This window comes from Oenanthe melanoleuca, chromosome 3, assembly GCF_029582105.1.
Source record: "Oenanthe melanoleuca isolate GR-GAL-2019-014 chromosome 3, OMel1.0, whole genome shotgun sequence".
NCBI classification, from domain to species: Eukaryota; Metazoa; Chordata; class Aves; order Passeriformes; family Muscicapidae; genus Oenanthe; species Oenanthe melanoleuca.
The window spans coordinates 97,253,625-97,277,914 of NC_079336.1; the positions used below are offsets into that span (position 1 = coordinate 97,253,625).

General features: G+C 53.1%; 1 protein-coding gene across 3 annotated transcripts; it reads left to right on the top strand.

The window, feature by feature from the left end:
- The first annotated feature begins 955 nt into the window (after positions 1 to 955).
- Positions 956 to 23,867, top strand: RRBP1 (ribosome binding protein 1). Of its 3 annotated transcripts, none has more exons than XM_056488427.1 (22): positions 958 to 1,114; positions 6,660 to 7,361; positions 10,125 to 10,273; positions 10,481 to 10,603; positions 11,366 to 11,518; positions 12,009 to 12,127; positions 12,883 to 13,036; positions 14,680 to 14,818; positions 15,161 to 15,348; positions 15,480 to 15,517; positions 16,653 to 16,743; positions 17,345 to 17,437; positions 17,786 to 17,878; positions 17,980 to 18,060; positions 18,155 to 18,244; positions 18,646 to 18,738; positions 19,625 to 19,696; positions 19,861 to 19,956; positions 20,409 to 20,492; positions 22,007 to 22,090; positions 22,533 to 22,631; positions 23,457 to 23,867. In XM_056488427.1, the coding sequence occupies exons 2-22, from the start codon at positions 6,680 to 6,682 to the stop codon at positions 23,493 to 23,495; spliced, it is 2,760 nt and encodes a 919-aa protein (XP_056344402.1). In that variant the 5' UTR covers positions 958 to 1,114; positions 6,660 to 6,679; the 3' UTR covers positions 23,496 to 23,867. The 3 variants fall into 3 exon arrangements, with proteins under 3 accessions (XP_056344403.1, XP_056344402.1, XP_056344401.1); XM_056488426.1 differs by having other exon boundaries at positions 958 to 1,110; XM_056488428.1 differs by lacking the exon at positions 22,007 to 22,090 and having other exon boundaries at positions 956 to 1,110.
- Positions 23,868 to 24,290: the final 423 nt, after the last annotated feature.

Below are 24,290 nucleotides of genomic sequence, written 5' to 3' on the forward strand. Positions count from 1 at the left end.
TCCTCCACAGCCAGTGCAGAAGCTTGGTTGTGCACCACAGTGTGGCCAAGGAGAATGCAGGGTAAGGAAAGTGACGGCTCTGAGCTTGGCTGAAGGTATGGAGGCATGGGAGACATATTCCCTCACAAGACCAGACCTTTTGTCTGTTCTGGGATAAAAAGAGTAAATGCCAGTGTGTTACAGAGTAGGCAGCAAACCCCTGCTCAGTCAGACCAGCTCTTTTTGCCAACCCTCACACTCTTGCTTGGTTGGGTGTTGGGGTGTTGGTTGGTTTTGGATGCACAGTCCTGGGGAGATGGGGCTGAGATGGTTGTCATGTTTTTATAACAGGCTGGCAGGGTGCAGCATCTCCTGAAAATGCTCTGGCTCTTCTCCAGTGGTTCAGCCTAGCGGTTGGTTCTGACGTGACAGGAGTCCCTTCTGACCCACTTCCAGGCAGAAAACTCCCTCTGGTGTGAACAGGCACTTGACTGATAGATCTTGCCATGGGAGGTCACAACCAGGCCAGGAGACACACAGAAGGCAATGTGCCAAGAGGACAGCCACTATCCTGCGTGACCATGGCTTTCTCCCTGTGCTTGGACCCGCAAGCTGGAGCGGGACGGACCAGTCCCAGCGCTGTTTAACCACACAAAGTTTGCAAACCCTGAAGAAAGGCTCCCGCTGGGGCTAGGCATCTTTCGGTCCCATCTGCTCGCACCCAGCTCTTGAGGAGGGCCCCCCGCATGGAGCTGGCTGGCAGCTCCGTGGATCTCTCACCCTCTTCCAGCTGCGCCCCGGGGGTGACGCCGACACCCCGGGCAGGGCCAGCGGCCGGCACACACCCGTCAGGGGCCAAGGCTCCGCGGGGCTCTGCCTGGCCCGGCGGAGGGACCGTGAGGGCCCGCGGGACAGCCCGCTGCCCGCGGGGAGGGCCCGGCCGCCGCCCCGCCCGCCCGCCGGCCCGGCCCGGCCGCCGCGCTGAGTGGGCCCCGCGGCGCGGCGCGGAGCGGCGGGCGGGACGCCACGGGGCGGGGCGGGACGCGGCGGCCGAGCCCGGCCAGACAGCGGCGGAAAGTGCCACGACTCCACACAGCCGCGGCGGCGAGGAGGGACCGCGACCCGGCTCGGGTGGGTAGGGGCGGCGGCAGCCTTTCCTTTCCTTTTCTTTCCTTTTCTTTTATTTTCTTTCCTCTCCCCCGGCCCCTTTCCCGGCCAGCGCTTCCGCGATCCCCTGCGCCCACCCCGCGCTGCCGGCGGGACCCTCGCCCGGCGCTGCCCCGGACTCAGAGCACTCGGAGCGGGCTGGCACCTCCAGCCGCGGCCCGGCCGGAGCCCTGTCCCTCGGGGAGCGGCGCGGATCCCGGCCCGGCTCCGGTCCGTGCGGCGGGGCCGGGCGGATGAATGGCCCTGAGCGCGGAATGGCGGCGTGTGCGGGCAGGGCGAGGTCCGGGCCCCGCGCTGCCCGCGGCCCCGGGCGCTGTCCCGGCGCCGGTCGGATGACAATCACTAATCTCATTAACCGCGCTTACAGAAGGTCCCGGCGCTCGGGCCGCTGTCCCTTGTCCGTTTTCCTTCCTTGAGTAAGCTCCCCGGACAAAACTCCGCTGGCAGCCGGAGCCCCCCCGGCAGCGCGGCGCTTTCACACAGAGGCACCGGACCCACAAGCGGCCGCCCCGCCCCGTCCGCCGTGGGTCCTTTCAGCCCTGCCGGAGCTCTGCCCGCTGCCCGTGGGTCCGTGCAGCCCTGCCGCGGCTCTGCCCGCTCCCCGGGGGTCCTTTCAGCCCTGCCGGAGCTCTGCCCGCTCCCCCTGGGTCCGTGCCGCTCTGCCCGCTCCTCGCCCTGCCGGGAAGCGCTCCGGCGGAAGAGCGTGTGCTGCACACGTGGCTGAGCGGGATGGAGAAGTGTCCGCGCACGGAATGCCAGCTCTCACCTTTGTCGAAGCCCCGCAGCAGCGGGAAGTGGCTGTGAGGAGTCGGGGCTGCTTGGGATGTGAGCCCCGGAGAGGAGCTGATGGGACCGGCAGTGAAATGCCTCTTCGGGCCAGGGAGGGGAGAGAAAATTTCTAATACCCGCTGCAGAGTTTAGTCAAGCTGCAGCTGTGTTGTGGTGCTGTTACACTCTTCTATATATACATGTACTTTCTGCCTGCTTTCTGACTCCTGTGCTCAGGAAGGGAGCTGGCAGCACTGCTGGCAAGCACAAGCCAGCTGGCTGCTGCTGCCAGAGCTAATGGAGCACTAAGATATCTTCAATTAAGTCGAGCTTTAACTGTTGATGATGGGCTGATCTGGAGTTGCTGTGTGGAGTAGCACATGCTGCTGAGGGGCTGGAAGTGCATGGTCGCTTACACAGAAAATGTATTTGAACAGAGGCTGCTGGCAACGTGGGCAGGATCTGCTCATGGCATGCAGGCTTTTCTCGTTTGTTTTTAATTTTTGTCTCTCTCTATTGCCACAGGGTGGAGAGAAAAACTCCAGGAGTATCTGGTGATTGTTTTTTTTATCTGCTGGCAGGGTTGTTGCTTTTTCCTGCTGCTGGGCTGCCCTGCTGTTCGCAGGATCAAGCCTTCCCAGTTCCCTCGTCGTTGCCCTTTCCCTCCTTTTTTTTTAAGCTGCTGGGATATGTAGAGAAAGGGATGCTGCAGATGCTTCACAGGCAGGCATTTCTATGGGTTATGCAGAGCACATCTGTGTGAGCCAGTTCTCTCTCTGCCCTCTGACCCATCATCACCCCTCCTGCATTGCTCTAAACTGAGATGCCACCTTGACACCGTGGCAAAGTGGAAGCCTTGGGTTGCAGGGGGTACAATGTCCTGCTTGCAATGAACACCTTTCCTATCTGTAGCACTTGTCAACACCAGGAGGAGATAACATATATTTTCCTTTGGCTATGGGAAGAAATAAGGTTTCTGTAGTTACTGCACAACCTGACTCTCCATTGCTCCTGCCCACCTGTTGTGTGGCCTGAGTGATTTAAGCCAGAGTTGGTGGAGGGCTGGATTTTAAAGATACAGAATTCCCATGGATTTCATGTATGGTCATAGAGGGGAGGACAGACTGAACAGGTGGCACAGTTCCAGCCTGGTTTTTGACACAGCTGTCAGTGACAAATGTGACCACAAGACACTGAGCACGGCTGCAGTGCTGTCATGTCACGTGTCTGTGGACTGGTTCATCCTGGAAATTGTTTAGTGCTGAAAACCCAGCAAGGCTGAGTGCTTTTCTGGTTCTTCCTTAGGGTGAGTTGGACTCTTCCTCAGGTCAAACAGAGGTGGCTGCATGTGTAGAGGGGTGAGGGAGGTCAGGTCTCTTGGGCTGTTATCGAGGATTTTGGGAAGCTTGATGTATAGCAAGAAAAAGACATAGGAGTGGAAGAGTCAGAGCACAGCATTTCAGTCAGCTCCTTTACATGAAAAATACCAGCTGTCCATCTTATCCCTGTTCTGAAGCTGAGGAAAAGCTTTACCATGGACAAGCTGTTTTGGGGAAGGAGTTTGTGTATGGAGAGATTTGATGATTTCTGCTGTTTTGGCTGGGAGAGCAGTGGAGGGTGCTTCAGAAACTTCATGGAAATCAATGTACTCAGTATTGGATGTGAACTTGAGTTTTTGAGTATAGACTCTGACAACTGCTGGTGTCCACCCAGTTCTTGGGCACACAACCCTTCCCCAAGCAGATGCCATAGTAGCAGTGACCTCCCATAGAGGACCAGAAACTACAGAAGTGAGGATCCTGAAGTTTGTGAGCCTCTTCAATGTGTAGCTGTCAAGCTGAACATGAGAGACTACCTTTGGTGCCCTATTTTGCCATATCCTGGCTAAGGCTTTATCCAGCTGGGAAGCATGGAGGGCTCTCCTGCCAAAGGGCACACGTGTTTGTAAGGGAGATGGTGTCTTGTTGTGCATATCCAGGAGTAAACTTCCAGCCTTTTGAAGGGCAAAGGTGCCAAGGTCAGGAAATGTCAAAGCAGAGCTTCTCTCTTGGGTGCTAACACCATGGCTTAAATGCTTCTGGCATTCTGAACCAGGAAGTTCCTGTAGGAAGACTTTTCCTTGTCCCCCAGATGCCAAGGCCAGCCTGGCTTAACCATATGTGGCTGTCTGTGCACCATTGGAGAGATAGGCTCTTCCCTGAACAAGTTGTTGGGCTGGTTGTGCCAAGTCCCAGCCACAGGAGGAACCCTGCAGGTAGAACTTGCTCCTGGAGTCAGCACCGAGGCTGTGGAGCGCGAGCGCTGGGACATGACCAAGGTTTGCCATGAGTGCATCAGTGCTGGCAGTGATTGCTTCCTGGCTGGCACCTCTCATTCCTTCCTGCTGCCAGCACACCTGTCCTTGGGAACAGCTTGGGATTCCCCTGGTTGAGCAGTGGGGCCTTGGCATGGCCTCTCTGAACACCTCAGCTGCTTTCAGGAGCTCTGGCAGCTGCCATGGCCCCTCAGTGCTCTTGGCTGGTTTGTTCCTGTGCTGCTTTTGGTCTGGAGGGGGTTGTTGGAGTGTTTCTGTTTCCCTAAGAAGGACTTTAGTGCTCATTTACATCCTTATCTCACCCGGCTTTGAAGCAGGAGGCAAGGTACAGGCAGCTTTTACTGCAGCCTGTGGGGCTGGGTAAAGCTCTCTGAGAGGGCATGGGGCTCTGGAAGGGCTTCTGGTGGTCCTGTGGGGTGAGCTGTGGGGCAGGCACATGGCTCTGGTGCTGTGGTGTCACATCCAGCACTGCTGTCTCACCCACCTCACCATGCTATCTTTATCCTCTCATGCATCCTCTGTAGTGGAGATGGGCATTTCTTCCCCCATTCCCATCCCCTGTGGACTCCATCAAGCTGCTTTTGAGGTGGTGGGATCGGAGGACGTTTGTCAGCATTTGGGGATGCCCTTGCCTCAAGCTGGAGTGGATTTTTATCTGGATTTGAAATTGTGGTGCTGTGAGGTCAAGAAAGGCTTATTTTTACAAATATATTGGGGTTGCTGGGTGAGGAATGTAGGTCACCTTGTTCTGCCCCTGAAACAGCTGCTGGGTGCTTTGGTGTAGCCCTAGGCCGGGCACAAGGTCGTGGGTACGTGTTCTCCAGCCCTGCTTTTTATTTACTGACAGGGAGAGGAAATCCTGTCCTTTTCACCCTGTGGCTTAGGAATTGTCTGTCCTGGTTGGGACCATCCCAAAGCAGTGCCCCCTAGTCAGGAGGCAATGACTTGGCACCAGATGTGCTGGGATAGAGTGGGCTGAGGCCATTTAAGTGCAGAATGGCCAGGGTAGATGTGACACAGTAATAAGTGATGCCTGCAATATCAGCTGAGATCTCCAGCAGTGCCCTGGGGTAGAAAATTGGCCCTGACAGGGCTGGCTGGTTCCAGCTGGCATGGAGAGCCCTCCTGCCTGCCAGCTTCTCTCTCTGCTGCTTTACCTGGGGTGCTTGGAGAGGTGGGCAGGGAGAGCTGGGCTGCTGGTTAGAGCATCATCTCCCAGGCAGATTGGGTATCTTCAGTGGGAGATTTGCAGTTTTTCCCAGCTCTGCACCCCCTGCTTGGGTGCTGGAGATGAGTTTTCACTACACTGTCCCCACCTCAAGCAGCTTTGAGCTGCAGATTGAAGTTTTCTGCTCCAGCTCTTAGAAAGGAAGGGCCTCCAAGGTGTCGCCCTGCAAGCACTGAGGTTTTACAAGATTCTGATCTCTCCTTAGTGTTATTCTTATTGTTGCCTCCTCCCCTTCCAGCCCTTCTCTCCCTCCCTCCTCAACCCACAACCTCTTAAAGAGGAAATTCGATAATGTCAACAGTTAAGTGTGGGGATGAGAACTCCTGGTAGCTGAGGACTTTCTGCATTTTGCTCGTTCTGTTTTGGTTAACAATGATGAAGAACCACAGCCATGGCAACTCCTGGAACGTGTCCCTTCCCAAGTTAACTGCCTGACACCAGCATCCCAGCATCTGGGGGATTGTGAGCCACCTCAGAGCCCTGTGGAAGTGATGCCATGGTGGATGAAACATATGGTGAGCCAGCAAAAATTGGCTTTGGAACCAGGGCAGGTTCAAATTGTGGTTAAGAGGAGTGGAGATAGCAGCATCTTTCCCCAGGTGTGGCTGAACCCTGCTTGCCAGACCTCAGAGCAGGCAGTGTGGTCTCTGCTGCTGCTCAGCAGCAGTGTACAGTTGGCAAAGGGAAGAGGGAAGGGCTGCTGCAAAGCTTTCCCCTCCTGGGGGATATTTTCTTTCAAAGATGACACCTGGATATGCATCTGGGTACAGTGAAAAAGCCAGGTGCTCCAGGGAAAGCCCAGATTTTGGACAACCTGCTCCCAGAAGTCTGAAAGTGGGCTCTCTTAACTGCTGCAGGTATGGCTTAGGGTCATACACAACTACCCCGTTGGACATAGAATGAGGCTTGTGGCTGTCTCTGATTACATCCCTGTTTTTTAATTCCTTCTCTTTTGTTCTGCTGGAGATGAGATTTAGTCACTGAGGTGCAACTGGAGCCCTGTGCATGGGCAGTGTAGCAGAGGAACACAAATGTGGGGTATGCAGGCAGGTCAGCCTGAGCTGTATGAATCTGGAGTGTTCCTCTTCCCAGTGCATGGTGCCCTTGGAAGGCACAGATGCCCATGTGAAGATCCTTCTCAGAAAAGCCATTGCATTTCTTTCCTCCTCTCCCAGTCCTAACTGTTGTCCTGGTGTCTTGCAGGCACAGAAGAGTGAGGCAGGATGGATGTGTACGACCCTCAGACACTGGGTGTTATGGTCTTTGGAGGCTTCATGGTGATCTCAGCCATTGGCATCTTCCTGGTGTCCACCTTCTCCATGAAGGAGACATCCTACGAGGAAGCCTTGGCCAAGCAACGCAAGGAGCTTGAGAAGACCCAGCAGCAGAAATTAGAGAAAAAGAAGAAAGAGAAACCGGTTGAGAAAAAAGGAAAAGCAAAGAAAAAGGAAGAGAAACCGAATGGAAAGATCCCAGAGCAGCAGCTTACTCAGGAAGTGATGGACCCTCCCAAGGAGGTGGTTCTTGAAGCTGCTGTGGTGCCTGAGCCTGTAACAGTCGAAACTCCAATTGCAGCAGTGGCAGTTATCCCCCAGGAAAAGGAGAAACCTGTTCCCTCCCCCAAGGAGAAGAGGAAGAAGGAGAAGAAGGTGGCCAAGGTAGAGCCTGCTCCTAGCCCGGTGTTGGCCCCACGCCCTGTCAGCGTCCCCAAAAGCTCTCCTGTCCGGGAGGTGGCCCCTAAGGAGGTGCCTATTGTGGCAGTGCCCCCAGTTGGCACTCAGCAAAGTGCTCCAGTCATCAGCTCTGTTGCTGTCAGGAAGACTGAGGCTCTTCCTGCCCAGGAGGATAAGAAACACGATGGACCTGCCAAGAAAAAGGCTTCATCCAAGAAAAAGAGTGAGCCAGGTAAGGCCAGGTTCCTCTGCCTATATCCCTTTGGTCCAGCACACAGGCGGTGGAGAGTAACAGGTTCCTCTGGGATTTGCTGTTGTGTTGTGGGTTCTGCACATGGGAATGAATAAGAGGTGCATGTCCCTGTCCTGGGAGAGGGCAGCTGCCAAGGTGCACATCTGGCTGGAAAGCCAGGATGAGGTGTTTTCCCCATAGAGCCCTGACTGTTAAAAGTACAGAGGGGCTCTCCCACACTTCTTCATGGAGCTGGGTCACTGCTAGTGTTTCTTCCTCCTTTGGTGGAGGTGAAGAAGGATTCTTCAAGCAGAGAGGATTGATGAAGTTTTATACCACAGGGGATTGATTGTAGAGTAAGCAGAGAGAAGTAACTTTGGGTCTCTCATAGTGAAGGGAAAGCTTGCCCATCATCAGTCATGCCTCACTTGATGACTCAGAGATGGAAAAGATCAGGTAGTCCCGAACTCTGCAGAGTACAAAAAGGTGTAGGGAGGGCAAAATCAGCTCTCTAGCTGGATTGTTGCCTCTCATTGTACCAGTGGGAACAGTTTGGGATTTATTTTTGGTTAAGTGATAATTACAGGCACTAAAAATGTGAGTGCTTTCAGACCTGTGGAAGGACTCCCATGTGGACACATAGGAGAAATCTCTCAGGTGTTTTCAAAGATATCATGTGATGTGCATAGGTTTCATTTCTTTCTTTACCAAAAAAATCCCCACCTCACCAAACTAAAAGACAACCCTTCTTGCTGCCCTTCTCCAGCACATCCAGATCTGCTATGCAGACTGGCAGTTTCCACACATACATTTTGGAAGAGGGCCTGCTACTCAGCAGGGCATTTGCAGCTGCTGGGTTTCAAAGGTGGGTTAAACCCCTTGAATCTGCTCTTCTGAGGGAAGGATTTTACTAAAGGCAATCTCCACATGGTGATGGGGTTTGGAAGGATTGGAGAAACTGCTCCTGGAGGGTATTGCAGAGGTGGTGGTGGGGAAACTGGAGGTGACTGTTTTGTTGCATTCACCCATGTGAAAAACACAGCCCTAACTCCAAGCTGTAACAGCAGAGGAAATGTGGCTGGGAGATGAGCTTTTAGCATGTGTTAAGTTGGGAGGATTTTGGGTGCTCCAAACTTAGATTCCCTTGGGTATGAAGTGCCAATCCTGCATGTCCTGGGAGCGAAGAGTGATGTCTTAGCTGTTCCTGTGGGATTTTGCAAAAGAAGTCTCTGGGTAGGATTTGTGCCGTGAAACCAACTGCAGTTTGACCAATGTTGTTTTGAGTAGCTATGGTCTCTCTTGAAATGCAAAGGAGCAAATTATCCAGTGGCAGATAAAAAAGGCCACATCCTCAGCACTGAAACAGATGGCAAAACTGACAGGAATGGCTTGGGATATTTTGTGCTTTTCTCCTGCCATTCCACCTGCAGAGGGACAGAATTCTGCTTGGTGTGTCCCTGCACGCAGCAGGACTGAGCCAGGGGATGCCACGTGCTGTCCTGCAGCCTTGCAGTTGCCAGCATGAGTAAAGTGTGAGCCAAGCCTCAGCCCTAGTTGCACAAGGGGGTGGAGCTGCCCCAGGTGGGAAGTGTCTGTGGCTGGGGACACAGACTTGGCTGCTCCATCCCAAATGGATCTAGCAGAGATCACTTAGCAGTTACTGTCACTGGCCAAACAGACTTGACTTGGGGAAAACTAATTTATTCCCCATTAAAATAGATGAGAAACTGAGATTTTATTTTATGTTATTTTTTTTTAGAAATTAAAACAATGCCTTCCCCGCTGCCCTTATTCCCAGACTCAACTTCACTCCTTCCCTCCTGACTCCTCTACCTCCCATCCCTGAGCAGTGCAGGAGGATGGGGACTTTTTACAGCCACTCTCTGCAGCTCTTTCCTCCTCACACTTCTCTCCTGCTCCAGTGTGGGGCCAGCCATGGGCTGCAGTCCTTTGGGAAGAACCTGTTCCAGGTCCATTCTCTAGAGGAGAATCTCTGCTCCAACACCTGCATCATCTCCTCGTTCTTCTTCTTCGAACCTTGCTGCTTGGGGCGTCCGAAGCTTTGTGTTCAAGAGACTCTGGTGTTAGTGACTTCAGGGTCTCTGGAGCTATTGGGCTCCAGAGTGCTTTCCCTTCTGTGGTTTTCTAGGAAAATGAGCCCCCTGGGCCATAGATACATGCAGGAGTCCCTAAACCGCTGCCTGTCATCCTCTGTGTATCGTGACCACGTGCACTGAGGTCCTACAACAGCATCATGGTCCCTGATCCTCTCTGGCTTTCCCAGGTTAGCAGGGGAAGGGTAGGAGTCATGTTGTTCTCTTAGCAAAGAGCTGGAAAAAACTTTGGCTGGTGAAAACTGGAAGATGACCTCGCTGTCAACGGCACCACTGTGTGGAGTGACATCCTTCAGCAAGGTTGTATTTTGGTGTGGTCCAGCTTCTGATGCCCAATATGTCTGAGCCCTCTGACATTGGCATGGCACTCACAGCTCCTGCTGAGAATCTCTCTTCGGTAGAGAGTGATGGGAGGTGCTGGGACCAGTTGTTGAGCTGGGCAGAGGTGGCAGCTGACTCAAGGAACATGTGTGTATTGTCATCTCCAGCACTTTTCCTACTGTTCTCACTCAGGTACCAAATGTGATTCTGGAAATCTGGGTGGATAATGGTTTGAGATGGCAGCTGTGGGGGGTTGAAGCCAGCTGAGATGATACAGTATTTCTGCTATTGTCCCCAGAAGTCCTAATCCCATCTCTCTCCTCCCTAGCACCTACGGATTCAGATGGGGCCCTGTACCTGCCCTACAAGACACTTGTGTCCACAGTCAGCAGCATGGTGTTCAGTGAAGGGGAGGCCCAGCAGCTCATCGAGATCCTGACAGAGAAAGCAGGAATCATCCAGGACACCTGGCACATGGTAGGGCTCTGCCAGGGCTCTGCTGAGCCTCAGCAAGTGCAAGGGGAGGGAAGGCACCCCGTTTTCAGGCAGGCTGGCCCTGAGGGTGTCTGGGAGAGTGGAGCCCAGCTTTGCCCTGGAGCACAGGGCAGGATGTCATGCAGGTGGGGTGGAGGGGATGGGTCTGAAGGTGGTGGTCGCCACTGATGTGCCACTCTGTGCTGGCAGGCCACACAGAAGGGTGACCCGGTTGCTGTCCTGAAACGGCAGCTGGAAGAGAAGGAGAAGCAGCTCTCTGCCGAGCAGGAGGATTCAGCTGCTGCCAGGAACAAACTGCGGGAGCTGAGCAAGGTAAGCCTTGTGTGGCTCTCCTGGCATCCCCGGTGTGGCCTCTGCTCGTGGTGGCTCACCATGTGCCTCCTGCTCCCCACATCCCCTGATGGGGCTCTTTGGACCCTTCACCTGTTGGCTGTTTTTGTCCCAAAAAGGGGAGGAGATCTCCCCCTGCCCTCCTCTCTTGGGCCTGCTCCAGTTTGGGGAGGTGCCAGCCCAAAGAACTGCAGAGTAGTGTCCATTGGCAGCCATGGGAAAAGCAGGGGAAAAAAACTTTCTGTAAGAGACTGCAGTTTTCTTCTCCTTCAGGGAGAAAAGCAAATCTTTTCTCATTTCAGCTCCTTTGAGCCTTTGTAAGGAACCAAATCGTATTTACAGTGCCCTTCCCTGACTCAGCCCCCTGCCCCCACCTCTTTTTGGGTGTTGGAGGCAGAAGAGATCCCTGCCGTGCTGAACTTGCGGCTGTCAAGTCCATCTGCTTAATTTTTCTGCTTTGCCGCAAATGTTGTGTGATGTTATTTGTCCTGGGGGAGGAAAATAAAATTCCAGGCTGTCTTACTCCTTTCTCTTAGCTGGCCCAACATGGAACAACAGTGGCATCCAGTGGCCACAGAGCCCAAAACAAAATGCAGGAGGAAATGTAAGTGCTAAATGTACCTGGGCATGGGGGCAGCAATGAAAGGGCTAAACTTTGTAGTCTGCTGAGCTAGGAGGCCACATCCTCTTAAAATGGGGAAACCTGTGCTCTGAGGACTAACTGGGAGCCTCCTTTCCTGGAAGGAGCTGGCAGCTGAGCGGGCCAAGGCAGTGGCTGTGGAGGGCAAGCTGAAGGAGCAGCTGCTGGCCCGCGAGCGGGAGATTGTGGCGGTGCAGGCACGGATGCAGGCCAGCTACCAGGACCATGTCAGTGAGACCCAGCAGCTCCAGGGCAAGGTGAGCCCCATGCTCTGCTCTGCACCTGCCTCCTTCCTGTGCCAGGTGGCTGCTGGTGGCAGATGTATGACCTTCTGGGGAAGGCTGAGCTGATGGAGGGGGCGAGAGCCTCAGGGAAGGGTGAGACCCTGCAGTGCTCCTGGACTGTGGTGCCCAAGTTCCCCCCAAACCCCTCTAAGGCCCCCCCCAAACACCCCTTAAACTCCCCCAAATCCCTTCCTGAGCCCCTTCAGTTCCCCCTACACCCCTCTAGGACCCTTTTAATACCCCCCAAGCTCCCCCAATAAACTCCCCAATCCCCTTAAGCCCCCTCCAAACCTTGTTGGAGAAGGGGCACGTTGAAGCACTTGCATGGATGTCACACCCCTGAGGGCTGTCAGCATCAGCAGACACTCCCCTGCACTGCCAGTCCTTCCTGTTCGTCTCCTGGGCTTTGACAGGGGCAGCAGAAGGGCTGGTGGTGGCATTAACCACTGTTGGGCTCCTCTAGATCCGGACCCTGCAGGAGCAGCTGGAGAATGGCCCCAACACGCAGCTGGCTCGCCTGCAGCAGGAGAACTCCATCCTGAGGGATGCCCTCAACCAGGCTACCAGCCAGATGGAAAGCAAGTAAGGCTGGGGGAAGGTGCAGAGCCTGGGACAGACCTTGGCTTGACCACCCCCTTTCCCAAAGGTACTTCTACAGACACCCCAACTAGCTGGAGGTAGAGGAGGCAATGAGAGAGGAAGAGCTTGCTAAATGGCTTTTGGGGATGCACCAGGAGAAACAAGGATGTTCTTCCCAAGTGAAAGGGCAGGGAATCCTTCTCTCCTTTGGGGTCACTTGTGCTGATGCCAGGACCAACAGGCAGTGGAGGGGGAGAGGGGATTAGAATGCACTGGTGTTTTTCCCCCATAGGGGAGCTCATACTCTCAAACTTGAGAAGAAATGCAGCTGGCTCTTTGACGGGAGTGATGCTGCAGAGAACAGACCCCAGCCCAGTGTATGCAGAACAAATAGGAGCTAGGTAGAAGAATTTCACACTTCTCTTTATAGACTGTTTGAAATGATTAACAGCAGACAAGTAACTACAGAGTGGACTCCAGCTGTAATGCTTCCTCTTGTGTCTGGGAACACAGATCCATGTATCCTCTACTTCATAAAAAAGGAATGTCTCCTGTGACTGAAACAGGACTTCTAAAAAATGATTTGTTGGCTCTTTCCACCCCCTCCCTGGAGGACCAGAGTGTCCTAGAAACAGGCAAACAAAGTTCACCATTTCAAGTCCTGTATAAGGCCCACAGGAGGATGTGTTTCCCCCAACCAGCACCAGAGAGGCTTGGCTGGCCTGTGGGCTGAAGCAACCCTGCTTCTGTTGCTGCAGGCAAAATGCTGAGCTGGCCAAGTTGAGGCAGGAGTGCAGCAAGCTGATGAAAGAGCTGTCTGAGAAGTCGGAGGTGCTGCAGCAAGAGGAGCAGCAGAGGAAGAGCTGGGAGATGAAAGCAGCGGCCTCGGAGAAGCGAATTGAGCAGCTGCAGGTCAGGCAGGCACTGGCAAACCCTCTCCCCTTGCAGAGATGGGTGGCTGAATGGCAGGGGATCCATGCACTTTGCCATGGAAGGGCTAGGAGGGAGATGAATGTCCATGGCTGGAAAAGAAGCTGCCTGGCAGGCTTCCTAATTGCTGTCTCCCCCACTAGCTTGTCACATTCTGTGTGCCCCTTGTGTAGCATCACCATCAGAGCCCAGGGAGCAGGATGCCCTGGTTGAAGCCATTCTTCTGCAGGTCCTCTCTCTTTCTCTCAAACTCAGATGGTTTTAAGCTTGTTGCTCTCTCTCCCTGGTATAGGAGATGAAGCTTGTGGCTTTTTTGGTTGCCAGCAGGGAGTGGCTGGGTTTGGGGTTGGGCAGATCATCTGAGCACACAGAGGTGTGTTGCTGTCAGGCAGGCTTTACTCACACAAGAAAGAGCATCTTCTTGGGATATTGACAGTGCTCCTGCTGGGATCCTGCTGGGATGTTCCTAACCTGTGTGCTGGGAGCATTAATCCCGGTGTGGCAGAGTGAGGGATGTCCCTCAGGAATGTGCTGTGGTCTCTGAATTGCTCTGGCCTCCTCAAGAAGGGGCTATTGTGGAGGAGACCTTTATCTGCACGTGCCAAAGTAGTTTTGTAGAGGAGTTCTTAGTGCAAGGGGCCTTCCATATCCTTGCTATTAATTTTTTGTGTGCCTGAGGATGTGGTTCTCCTTTTGGTGGGCTGCATTTGGCTCCTGCTGCTTTTGCAGGTGAGGAGCAAGGAGGGTGATGTGAGCACACAGCTGGTGTGAATGCAGGAGCTGCCTTCCTGGCTCAAAGTAGGAACTCCTAGACATACTTTTGGGAGAACTCCAGGGCTGTCAGCTCGCTGCACACCTTAATGCTAACTAAATAAATCACACTAGCTGGAAGACTCTAAAGTCAGGGATGTGCTTAAGGTGCTGGGGAGAATGTGTTCCACAGTAACACTTGGAGCTCTGAGCTGAGGATTTTGAGTCAAATCCTCCAAAAACAGAGCAGCTCCCCTTTCCTGGTGATGCTGAAAACATCCTTTGGACAAAGACAGGCCTGCTGGTTTACCTTTTCCTGTCCCCACCATGCAAAGCAATTTTTCTCCCTCTGCAAGAGTGCCACTTGTACCTATAAAGCTGCAACTCATCCTCCTCCTCCTTTGCTTTCCCCCTCAAAATGCCTGCCCTGGCCAGGCCTCTTCCTTGCTGCTTTCTATGGTGGAAAATAAAACGTGTTCTCTGGATGAAATGGCACAGAAAATTCCTCCACGTGTGGAAATGGGTGTCTCTGTCCTGCAAAGCCCCATGCCAGCACCTCTCCCTGCTGGGCTGGGGCAGTTTGAACCAGGGCTCTAAGAGATTTTTCAGAATTCTCCAGAGAGGAGGTTGGCCTTGGAATTGGCCCAGGACCAAGACATTTGGGTATTGTCTATTTCTCAGTGTGAGGGCTGGCACGGGATAAAATGTGAGCACAATGCAGGGTGCTTGGTGCACAGGGCGAGCTCGGTGGGAGGATGCCTTTAATCCCCCAAAACACAGCTTAAACATAAGATTGTGTGACTCATGCAGCTTTGCTTCAGACTGGCTGGGGTGTCTGTCAGGGCTCCAGGAAACCTTCTCTTCCTGCCATGCAGGCTTACCAACGGGAGGCAGAGGCAGTGCTGCAGAAGAGGCTGGATGAGGTCAGCGACGAGCTCCGCAAAACCCAGAGCAGCTACAAGAGCCTGTTGGCAGATGCAGAAAAGACCAAAGGGCAGCAGCAGAGCATTGCTGGTGAGGAACTGGCATCAGCATGGGGAGGGCTGTAGGGCAGACTGGAGACTGTGAGAGCTTGGAGGAGCCAGTTGGGGCAGGACAGGTAGGTCCAGGGATGAGTTAGGCTGCATGGTGTTGGTATGAGCAAGACATGGGCTGGTCCGTTGTTCTGTCCCAGGATGTTACTCCAGTGCCTCTCTCCTGTGCAGTCCTGCATCCCTGGCTGCCTTTCTGTGCCTCCTCAAAGTATCCATGGCCAAGGCTTCTTTGGCTAAGATCCTGCATGGACAGAGCGAGGTGGGGAGTCTCCAGGTCTGTTTGCACCTGCCCTACTGTGTTTGCCACCCTTCCCTCCAACAGACCTGCAGGCCAAGCTGCTGAGCTCCGAGGCAGAGGTTAAAAGTAAGCTGCTGGAGTTGGACAGTGTGAAAGGGCAGCTGCAGGATGCCAGCTCGGAGAACACAAAGCTTCGGGAGAGGATCAAGTCCATCGAAGCTCTGCTGGAGGCAGGGCAGATGCGGGAGGCAGAAAAAGACAGAGACCTGCAGGTTGTGTGCTCATTTCATTGGGGTGGGAGGAGGGGAGTGGGTGACACTGCTTACACAGTCCCTGCTTCATCTTTGCTCTGACCTGTATCACGTGCCTGGGGCAGATAATCAAAGTGCTTTCTCTCTTCCAGGCAGCCAATGAAACAGCAATGAAGCAGCTGCAGTCAAGGTGGGTCCAGGTGCACATCTTGAAGTGGCAGCTCCAGCTTGCTGTCCGTATGTCCCAGGCTTCCTCAAATATTGAGCTTCTGGCTGAGGGCTTCCTGCCTTCCAGGCAGGCTTGGGGCTGCCCAGCTGGGAAGTCAAAGTCAATCCTAGCCAACAATGCTGCTTAAAATGTTAATTAGCTCTGGTGCTGCCCCCATATAACAGCCAGTCCATTCTGAAGTAGAACTGAATTGCTGGCAGGCATGTGGAGTCTGACCACTCCTACAGAACAGGAGGTTCTGCTGGTGTTGGTGCTGGGTGGAGGTTGTCTCTGGTCCAAGTCCCTGCTCAAGGCTGGACCTACCAGAGGAAGGTTTTTTTAGATGTTTCCAGGTATGTCCAAAGATGGAGATTCACCACCACTCTGAGTCCCTATTCCAGTGTTTGATAACCTCTTCCCCCACCCCCCAGCACAGAAAGATTTCCTGGCATTTAAGTGGAGTTTCCTATGTCACAAGTCCTGCCTGTTGTTCCAAGTCCATGTGCTGGGCACCTCCAGGCTCTGCATGGGGAGAAGGTTTCTCAGATGCCCCCTTTGCCAGCAAGCATCCAGCATCCCTCTAAAGGAAGGCAGCTGTTGAGTTATCCTGTGACCCTAAGAGACTTGTGTAGTTCTTCTCAAAGACCTGAACCTTGGTTTGCTCAAATTGAGAGTCCCTTCAGGGCAGATGGGGGATCTGAGGGTGTGGAACCTGCAGCTTTCTGCTGTCTAGTTGGCAGCCCTGACTTAGGGTTACTCAAGGTGATGATACTTTGAAAATGCAGAGCTTGGGCTCTCTCAGCCTAATGAGCCATGGATAGGAGCAGTCCCAGCTGTTCAAGCTGGAATTCCTGGCCTTTGCATTGGGTTGCTCCTTCCTCTTTTTGTGTTGTGTACAGCCAGCCAGTTACTTGATTGCTTTTTATTGCTGCTAGGGGGGTAGAAAACCAGATCCCACTCGAGTATTGCCGTGGCTGTGGGTTTTTAGTCTTCCCTCCTGCTGTGTGTAGATCCCAGAGCAGACCAGGATAGGAAGGGCTGTGGTCTCCATCTCGGGAGCTTGCTGCCTGTGAGGGAGGTGACTGCTCAGGCTCACTCCTGCATCCTGCCCTTCCAGACTCCAGGAGAAGACAGACCAGCTCTCAGCCTTGGAAAGGGAGGCCACACAGCTGCGGGAGGCAGTGGAGCAGCAGAAGGTGAAAAACAACGTACGTGAGTGACAGACAGCCCATCATAGTCACCTGGCTGATGGCTCCAGGGTGTGGCCAGAGGCTCTTCCAGCCCCATGGAGGCTTGGAGGCAGTGCCTCATCTGCCAGACAGCAGGAATACCCCTGGCAGGCTGGAGCTGGTGGGCTGCCTGAGGTGACATGTTGACATGTCTGTCCCTTGTTCTCTTGGAAGGTTTAGGACCTGGTAAACCAGAGAGATCCTGGTAGGGCCAAAGTAATCTCTGAGAGGGATCCTTCACACCTTCCTGCTCCTCTGCTCCTTATCCCTCTGCTGCAAGGTGGTGTTGTTTGTGTGGGGGCCACCTGGCATCCCTGCACTTGGCCTGTGTCCCCTGCAGGCATCCTGAGCATATTTCTGGAGCTCCTGCCCCATTCAGGGCACTGCCAGAGCAATGGGGTGTGTGGAGCCACTGGAATGACTGTGGAGAAAGGAGTGCTGGTGGGCATGGGGTGGAAGACTCCTGACCAAACCCAGGTCCCTAAGCAGAGGCTTTGAAATCCCCTGCAGTGCCAGCAAGTAGCTTTGTGGCCCTTGGCATGGCGTGTGGCTTATTGCCCTCTCTGTGTGGTCTCCACAGGACCTTCGGGAAAAGAACTGGAAGGCAATGGAAGCGCTGACCACGGTGGAGAAAGCGTGTGAGGACAAACTGCTTGCTGCTACAAAAGCAAAGGTGAGCCTGTCATTTTCCTGATGGTGGAAGGGAAACATTCAACTTCCTCAAGCCACCAGAGAGGCCTGCTCTGGGTTGTCTGCCTGCTTAGGAACAGTGCTGGCCCAACTCTTCTACAAGCTTCTCCAAAATTTTTCTTGAGGGCAGTGCATCCCTGCCATGGTCATGGTTGGGGAACCAGGGAGATGGTTGAACTGGAAGTGATGTTTTTGTGGTTCCCAGCATCAGCAGTTTTCTGTGTTGGCTGGTTTCCCCAGCCCTGTAGGCACAGAAAAGCAGGACCAGTGTTGTCAGCCTGGCCAGCAAGTGCCCAAGACCTCCATCCATTGCAGTTTGTCCCTATTTCAGGAAGAGCTGGCCCAACAGCTGGACTCACTCCAGTCACAAACCAGGAAGACGCTGCTCTCCATCCTCCCAGGAGTAACCATGTCCTCACAGCAGGTGGGACAGGCTTCATCAGCCCCCCCAGAGCTTCCTCCACATGGGAGGGAGAGGTGTCTAAGCATCCTCCTTCTTCCTTGTTCTCTTTTTTCCCAACTCAGGATTATGACACGTGGCTACAGGAGTTTAAGGAGAAGGCTGTGGGTGTGCTAAAGCAGCAGATGATCACAACAGAGCCACCAGTAAGTGAAGGCTGGAAAGTGAAGGGGCGAGGATGTGCTGGAGGGTCACATGTTTCTTCTCATCTCTCTCTCCTTCCCTCCCCTCTCCCTTTAGGATTCAGCTCTTAAATTAAAAGAGGCAGAGGAAGCGCAAAGCACTTTACAAGCAGAATGTGAGCAGTACAGAACGATCCTCGCAGAGACAGTAAGTTCCTGCTTTGTTCACTGTCTTGGCTGCCCACTGGAAATCCCTCTGGAGAGGTCTCCTATCAGCCCAGGCTGTTCATGGGCTCAGGGTGGGGCATCCTTTGGTGTGTTGCCCTATATTGAGTATTTGTCAGTGAGGCAGAGGAACAGGATAAAGGTGAGTTTCTAGAGCTCTTCAGCCTAACTGTGTTGGAAATCTTGCTGGTAGTGATGGGATGAGGCACAGCAAGGGCTCTCAGAGTAGGGATTAGGAACCCCCAGCCCCACCTGATTTTGTCAGCTGTTGTTTGGCCCAAATCCTTGGAGAGGCTTTAAGTATGCCAAGGCTTCCAGCCCTTACACTGCTCAGCCTGGTGGGGGCTGGAGGAGGTTTGGGCTCAGCTGAGGCTTTGCCCCCAGGAAGGGATGCTGCGAAACCTGCAGAAGAGCGTGGAGGAGGAGGAGCAGGTGTGGAAGGCAAAGCTCACAGTGTCTGAAGAGGAGCTCCAAAAGGTGCGTGTTGATGACACACCTGGATTTGGTGGGATTTCCAGAGAAGGGGATCTGTTGGCTATAAATAGTTTGGTAGCCCTCAGTGTTCCTGCCAGCTGTGAACACCAAGACACAGGAACTTTCTTTTCTCCCCATATTTACCCCTTCTGTCACCAAGCCAGCTGACAAAAAGCCCACCTCATGTAGAATCTTAACTCTTGAATGCAGAACTGAGATTGAGCTATTTTCCATGGTCTGGCTTCTCCCCATCCATCATATTGGGTTTTGGGGTTAACTGGGACTGCAGGGAGGTGGGGGAAGCTCTTGTACAAGAGATGTTTGATTTCTCAGCCCACTGCTGGCTCCTGCAGCGCCAGCACTGTTGAGGGCTGGTGTAGGATTGCACACGGTGACGTGGCCAATGATGGTGTTTCTGATGGGAAGAACATCTGGTGCCTAGGGCAGCTCCCAGAGCAATCCTGCCTCTGGGTGGAGAGGAGGTGAACTCCTTTCCAAAATCTTCAGATTCTGTAGAGTTCTCTTCAAAAACCAGCTTGGCTTTAAGTGCTTTTTCTGGTAGCTTGGCCTCTCTTAATAATGAAGTCCATGCCACCTCATAGGAAAATTGCTGCTTCCAAACCAAAAAGTGCTTTCAGCAGGAAGCTTGTGCTGAGTCTGGTGCTGGTTTCTCATGTGTTGAAACCTGACTGCAGCCACCTGAAACACTGCAGGCAAGAACTGTTGCCTTGCTCCACCATTTATGGCCTGTGTGTGTTAGACTTGTTCTCCCTGGGAAGGAGAGCTCCTCTCTGAGTACAGGATGAAGTGGGAAAGGTGGGAGTCAAACAGCAGCCAGTTTTTGACTGAGGCAAAGATACTGAGTGTCCTCTGATCCTTTTTGCTTCAGTCACACCTGCAGCTGAAGTCCCTGGAAGGCATGGTGGAGAAGTTGAAAGCAGATCTGCAAAGCACAGATCAGGTGAGGTGTTTGGGGAAGGGAGGTCCCTGCACAGAGAGGCACATGCTGTGCTTGGGTTGGCCCCATCTCCTGACTTGGCTTGGGGAAGGCAAACCATAGGATATTTGGGATGTGTTGGGCTTCAATCAACCCACCCCCTCCTATTTTCCTCTCTTTTAATGCAGCTAAAGGAATACACCTCTCTTCTGGAAACACAACTGGAAAATCACTTGGAGACAGCCAGCTCTGAGCGCCAGAACTACACAAAAGAAGTTGGAGCTGTAAGTGTGGAGGCTGCTGCCTTCTTCACCTTCTTCTAACCCTGCCTGCCTGCCCATGCAGGTTTTGAGGAGTGCTCTGGGCATCTGGGAAGTGCCCCAGGGATCCACAACTTTGCAAAGAAGGAAAATGCAGATGGAGATGGTTGCTCCAGTCTGGGTTTCAGACTCCTAAAGCCAAGAGTCATGGACAAGGTGATGGGTCAGGGAGATCTCTGTGGAGGTGCTGTCTGCTGCTCCTGGGTGGCCCATGGTTTCTGTGGCTCAGGTGAGACAGACCTGTCCCATGGCTGTCTCTGCTTGAGCAGGCATCAGCAGGCAGGTCAGCATGTGATAACACCATGACCTCTTTGGAAGGATGTTGCATCATAAAAAAACTTCATTGGGCCAAAGAGTACAGAAACCAAGTGCATAAAAGGAGTTGGTTTTTTTTCCCTTCTTTTCCTCCTTGGCAGTTGAGGCAGCTCTTGTCAGAATCCCAGGAGCAGCTGGAGGCAGCAAAGACTGAAACGCAGAAGCAAAGCAAGGAGCTGGCCCTGGTAAGGTGGCACACTGGGAGATGCTCTGCTGGGTCCTTGGCAAAGCAGCTGTGGGGCCAGCACCCTTCCCTGAGGCTGAGGGAGGTCAGGAGGGCACAGCCATTGCATGGCAAACCTGATGCTGCTGGGGACCAGACCTTCAGAGGCGATTACTGGGACCCAGGAGGAGATTTCTGTTCGCCTGTCTTTCTTCCTGTGATGGGGGTGGGAAGGAAGGAAGAGCAGCAAGGCTTGCTCAACCTGGTGTGTAGCAGAAAAACCCAGCTGCCCCACCACTGGACACTTGTCACCTCAGCACCACCCTGGGGCAGGGGTTTGTGTGTCCATCCATCCATCCATGAGCAGGATGAGGTAGAAGCATTTGCTCTGCACCCCTGGGACCTGTTAAGCCTCCAGCTGCCCAGGTTAGATACCACTGTCCTGCTCTGGCAGAAACTGAGGTGGTTTTCCAAGCATTCCAGCTCGTGTGCAAGCCAAAAAGCTGGCAGGCTCTATTTGTAGGCCCCTGTAGGTCATGTGAAGGCTGTGGCACAGGAATATGTCACTGAGCCAGGATTGCTGCTCATCCCTCAGCTCAGGCAGCAGCTGAGTGAGGCAGAGAGCCATGTACAGGAGGGAGAAGTAGTGGGGTTACAAGCTGAGCCAAGTGAGCCTGCACCCCTCAAGGTTAGGGTGGTGAGACCACTCCTGGGGAGGCTCTGACCTGTGACCACGTCCCATGTCTGTGTCACCATCTCTCACCACATGGAGAACTGCACATGACTCTGCTCAGGGCTGTCACAGCAGTGTTGTGTCCCATCTTGTGTTGGGGGGAGCCAGCACAGCATCCCCCCATTAACCATGTATCCTGTTCCCATAGGGAACATGGCAGTCAGCTTTGGCCAGGCTGTTCCCCTTGGGAGCCCTCTGTCCTGGATCAGGCTGGCAAGCTTTGGGAGATGCAGGCAGGACATGCTGTGAGCCCTTGGGCCAGCACTGCCATGTGACAGTTCCCTGTGGGGTTCAGTCTCCTTAGAGGAAGGGGACAACACCCTGACAAAGCTGTGCTGGTATCCCTTCCCAGCCAGGGAGAATTAGGATTACAGAGGCTTCATAAATCTTGCTGGAGCTGGGCTGAGGGCATTAGCAGCAGCTGTTCCCTTCCAGGCTGACACCTCTCACCAGTGGCAGTGGTCTTTCTCCTTTAATCCTGTTAACTGTGGAGCCTTCTCCCAGTCATGGGATCATGCCAGGCACATCTTTCTCTACGGTATGCCTCTCATCCCACATCCCAGCTGGAGCTGCCTGAGGAGCAAGCAAAATTGGGCAGTGCTGAGCCAGGCCCCAGGCTCACCATCAGCAATCTCCCAGCAGAGAGGGGATGCTGCTACCTATTGCCCGTTGGTGCCATGGGGAAAGCTTCTGTTTCTATTTCTCCTGTCCAGCCCAGCCCTTTTGATGATGTCCCTGCTAGCTTATTTCTTGAGTCTTACTAAAATTTCATTTCTGGGTGTTTTCCCCTGTTCTCAACACAGTTGAAAACCCAGCTGGAGCAGAACGAAACGCTGGCAGAGAAGGAGCAAATGCTGCGGCAAAAGCTGGCACGGGAGCTGGAGGAGGTGGGTGTGGCTGAGGAGGATAGCAGAGTTTGCAAAGCCTTCCTGGATTCTTGGCTGCTAATGAAGCCCAGGAATCAATTTGAATTAATCTGAAGCCTTTTCCCCATCACTGTCCACACCTCAGACATCACTGTGAGACGTTCCCTCCCACATCTGAAGGACCTTTTTCTGCAGCTGTGCTAAAGCCATGGGGCATCACTGGCCTCTCAAACTCAGCTCTCCCAGTCCCCCCATGTCTTGTGCCAGCTTTTTCCTTTAAAGAGTTATGGCCCTTAGCTGGATTTCCTGCTGCTCCAAGTGAGAAATGCTGTCTCCCTGGTGAATGCTGGCTCAGCACAAGCAGTGTGTCTGTCCCACCCAGCTCTTCAGTGGGCACTCAGGGATGGCTGGAGCAGGATGTGTGGGAGATGTTGGCTTCTGTGCTCACTGTGTCCCTTTCCAGGCCCAGAGCTTAGCACGCAGCTTGCAAGCAGAGCTGGAAAAACTGAGACTGGCTGAACATGCAGCAGCTTCAGACCAGGAGGAGGCCCAGCATCTCAAGGTGAGTTGGCTGTGCCATGACAGCAAAAGTCACGTCCAAGCAAAGATTTATCATATCTGAGGATTGGGGAGCGAGACCCATGGTTACCCTGCAGGAGAGGGCTGAGAGCTTTACTGTGGCTAAAGGACAGCAAGGGCCACAGCCACTGCATCCCTGCAGGCTGAGGTCAGTGTGATATCCTGAGCAAACACTCACAGGCTGGGCTTCTCACACACTGGGAAACCATCCAGTCCTAGCCCATAGCATCTCCAGGGAGCCAGAGAGAGCTTTGGGAGCTGCTTGTTCTCCCTGTTGAGGTGGGAACTGGGTGTTCCCCTGGCCTGTGGTCATTGAGACAGCTTGATGCAGATCCAAGGTAGCCTGAGGTGTTTTGAAGGATTGGCTCAGGCAGGTGCCTTCTTTTAACTGCCATGTAGGAAAGACTTGAAAAAGAAAAAAAATTAACAAAGGACCTGGGCTAGGCAGCAACCAAACTACAGGAGCTACTGAAGGTTCCCCAGGACGAACTGGCCAAAGAGATGGTGAAGAAGTTGAAAGAACAGCCTCAGGAAATGGTACTGATGGTGGCCATGTCCCTCCCTTTGATGCTGGTGGAGGCGCTGGGGCAGTGTGCAGCAGGCAGGGCTTTCATAGTGGAGGCAAGGTGGTCCTTGCTGCCAGAAACCATTTGGGTGGCTTTTGAGAAAACCTAAGACTACATGAGATGGTGGTCAAGGTCCTCCCAGCCCCACAGGCAGGACCTGGCCCATCTGTGAAATTCTTTGAGCTGCCATGAGAATAAGGGTGAGGCCTGGCTGAGTAACCTACTTTTTTTTCATTTTCCAGGGGAAAGAGGACAGTTCAAAGGAAGGGACTTCAGTTTGATGAGTCTTCACCCTGGACCTTACATTTAACTTACCAAAATGCCTTACACATTCCTAAAAATAAAAATTTATGCTAAATTTACTGTAGATAAAAGATACAAGCCATTAGTGACCCAAAACATAGTTTTGAAACTTAAAACATTTAAAAAAAAAAAAAAAACAACCAAAAAATCAACCAGTAAACACTGCAGTTTGTAAGAAAATCTTCATACGGTTTTGTACAACTCTTCGTTTCCTGGGAAGCTGCTGTGGCCACATCGGGCACGTGCTGGGGCTTCACCCTCCTGTTCCAGCAGAACCCACCAATGTGTGAAAAGGGAAGACTGTGTTTCTACATCAACCAGTGCAATTATAATTATATATTTTTTTCCTTTTTTTCTTTTATTTTCTTTTATTTTTTTTTTGAGTGAAAGGAGTGTGAAAGTAAGACCCACCATGGAAGAATGCCCTCTTGGATAGGTGGCTCTTGGCACGTGTATTTCTGGGTGTTGATGCAATTAAAATGATGTAGTGAAGAGAGCTTATCCTTGCTTTATTTTTCTTGGAGGTTTTTGTTGGGTTTTTAAAGTTTGCAAGCCTGGTAGGGCTTTGGGATCGCTGGAGAAGGATTCTGCTTTGGCCAGGAGCACATTCTTTATTCCCCCTTTGCTGTCACAGAAATCATGCCCTGGTTTTGATCCACGGCAAGCAACAGAGAGACAAAATTCCTCCCCACTGTGTTTTCCCAGTGCTGGCCCAGGGCCTGGCCTCCCTGTGTGGGGTTTGGCAGAGAGACTGACACTTTTGTCATGGCAGT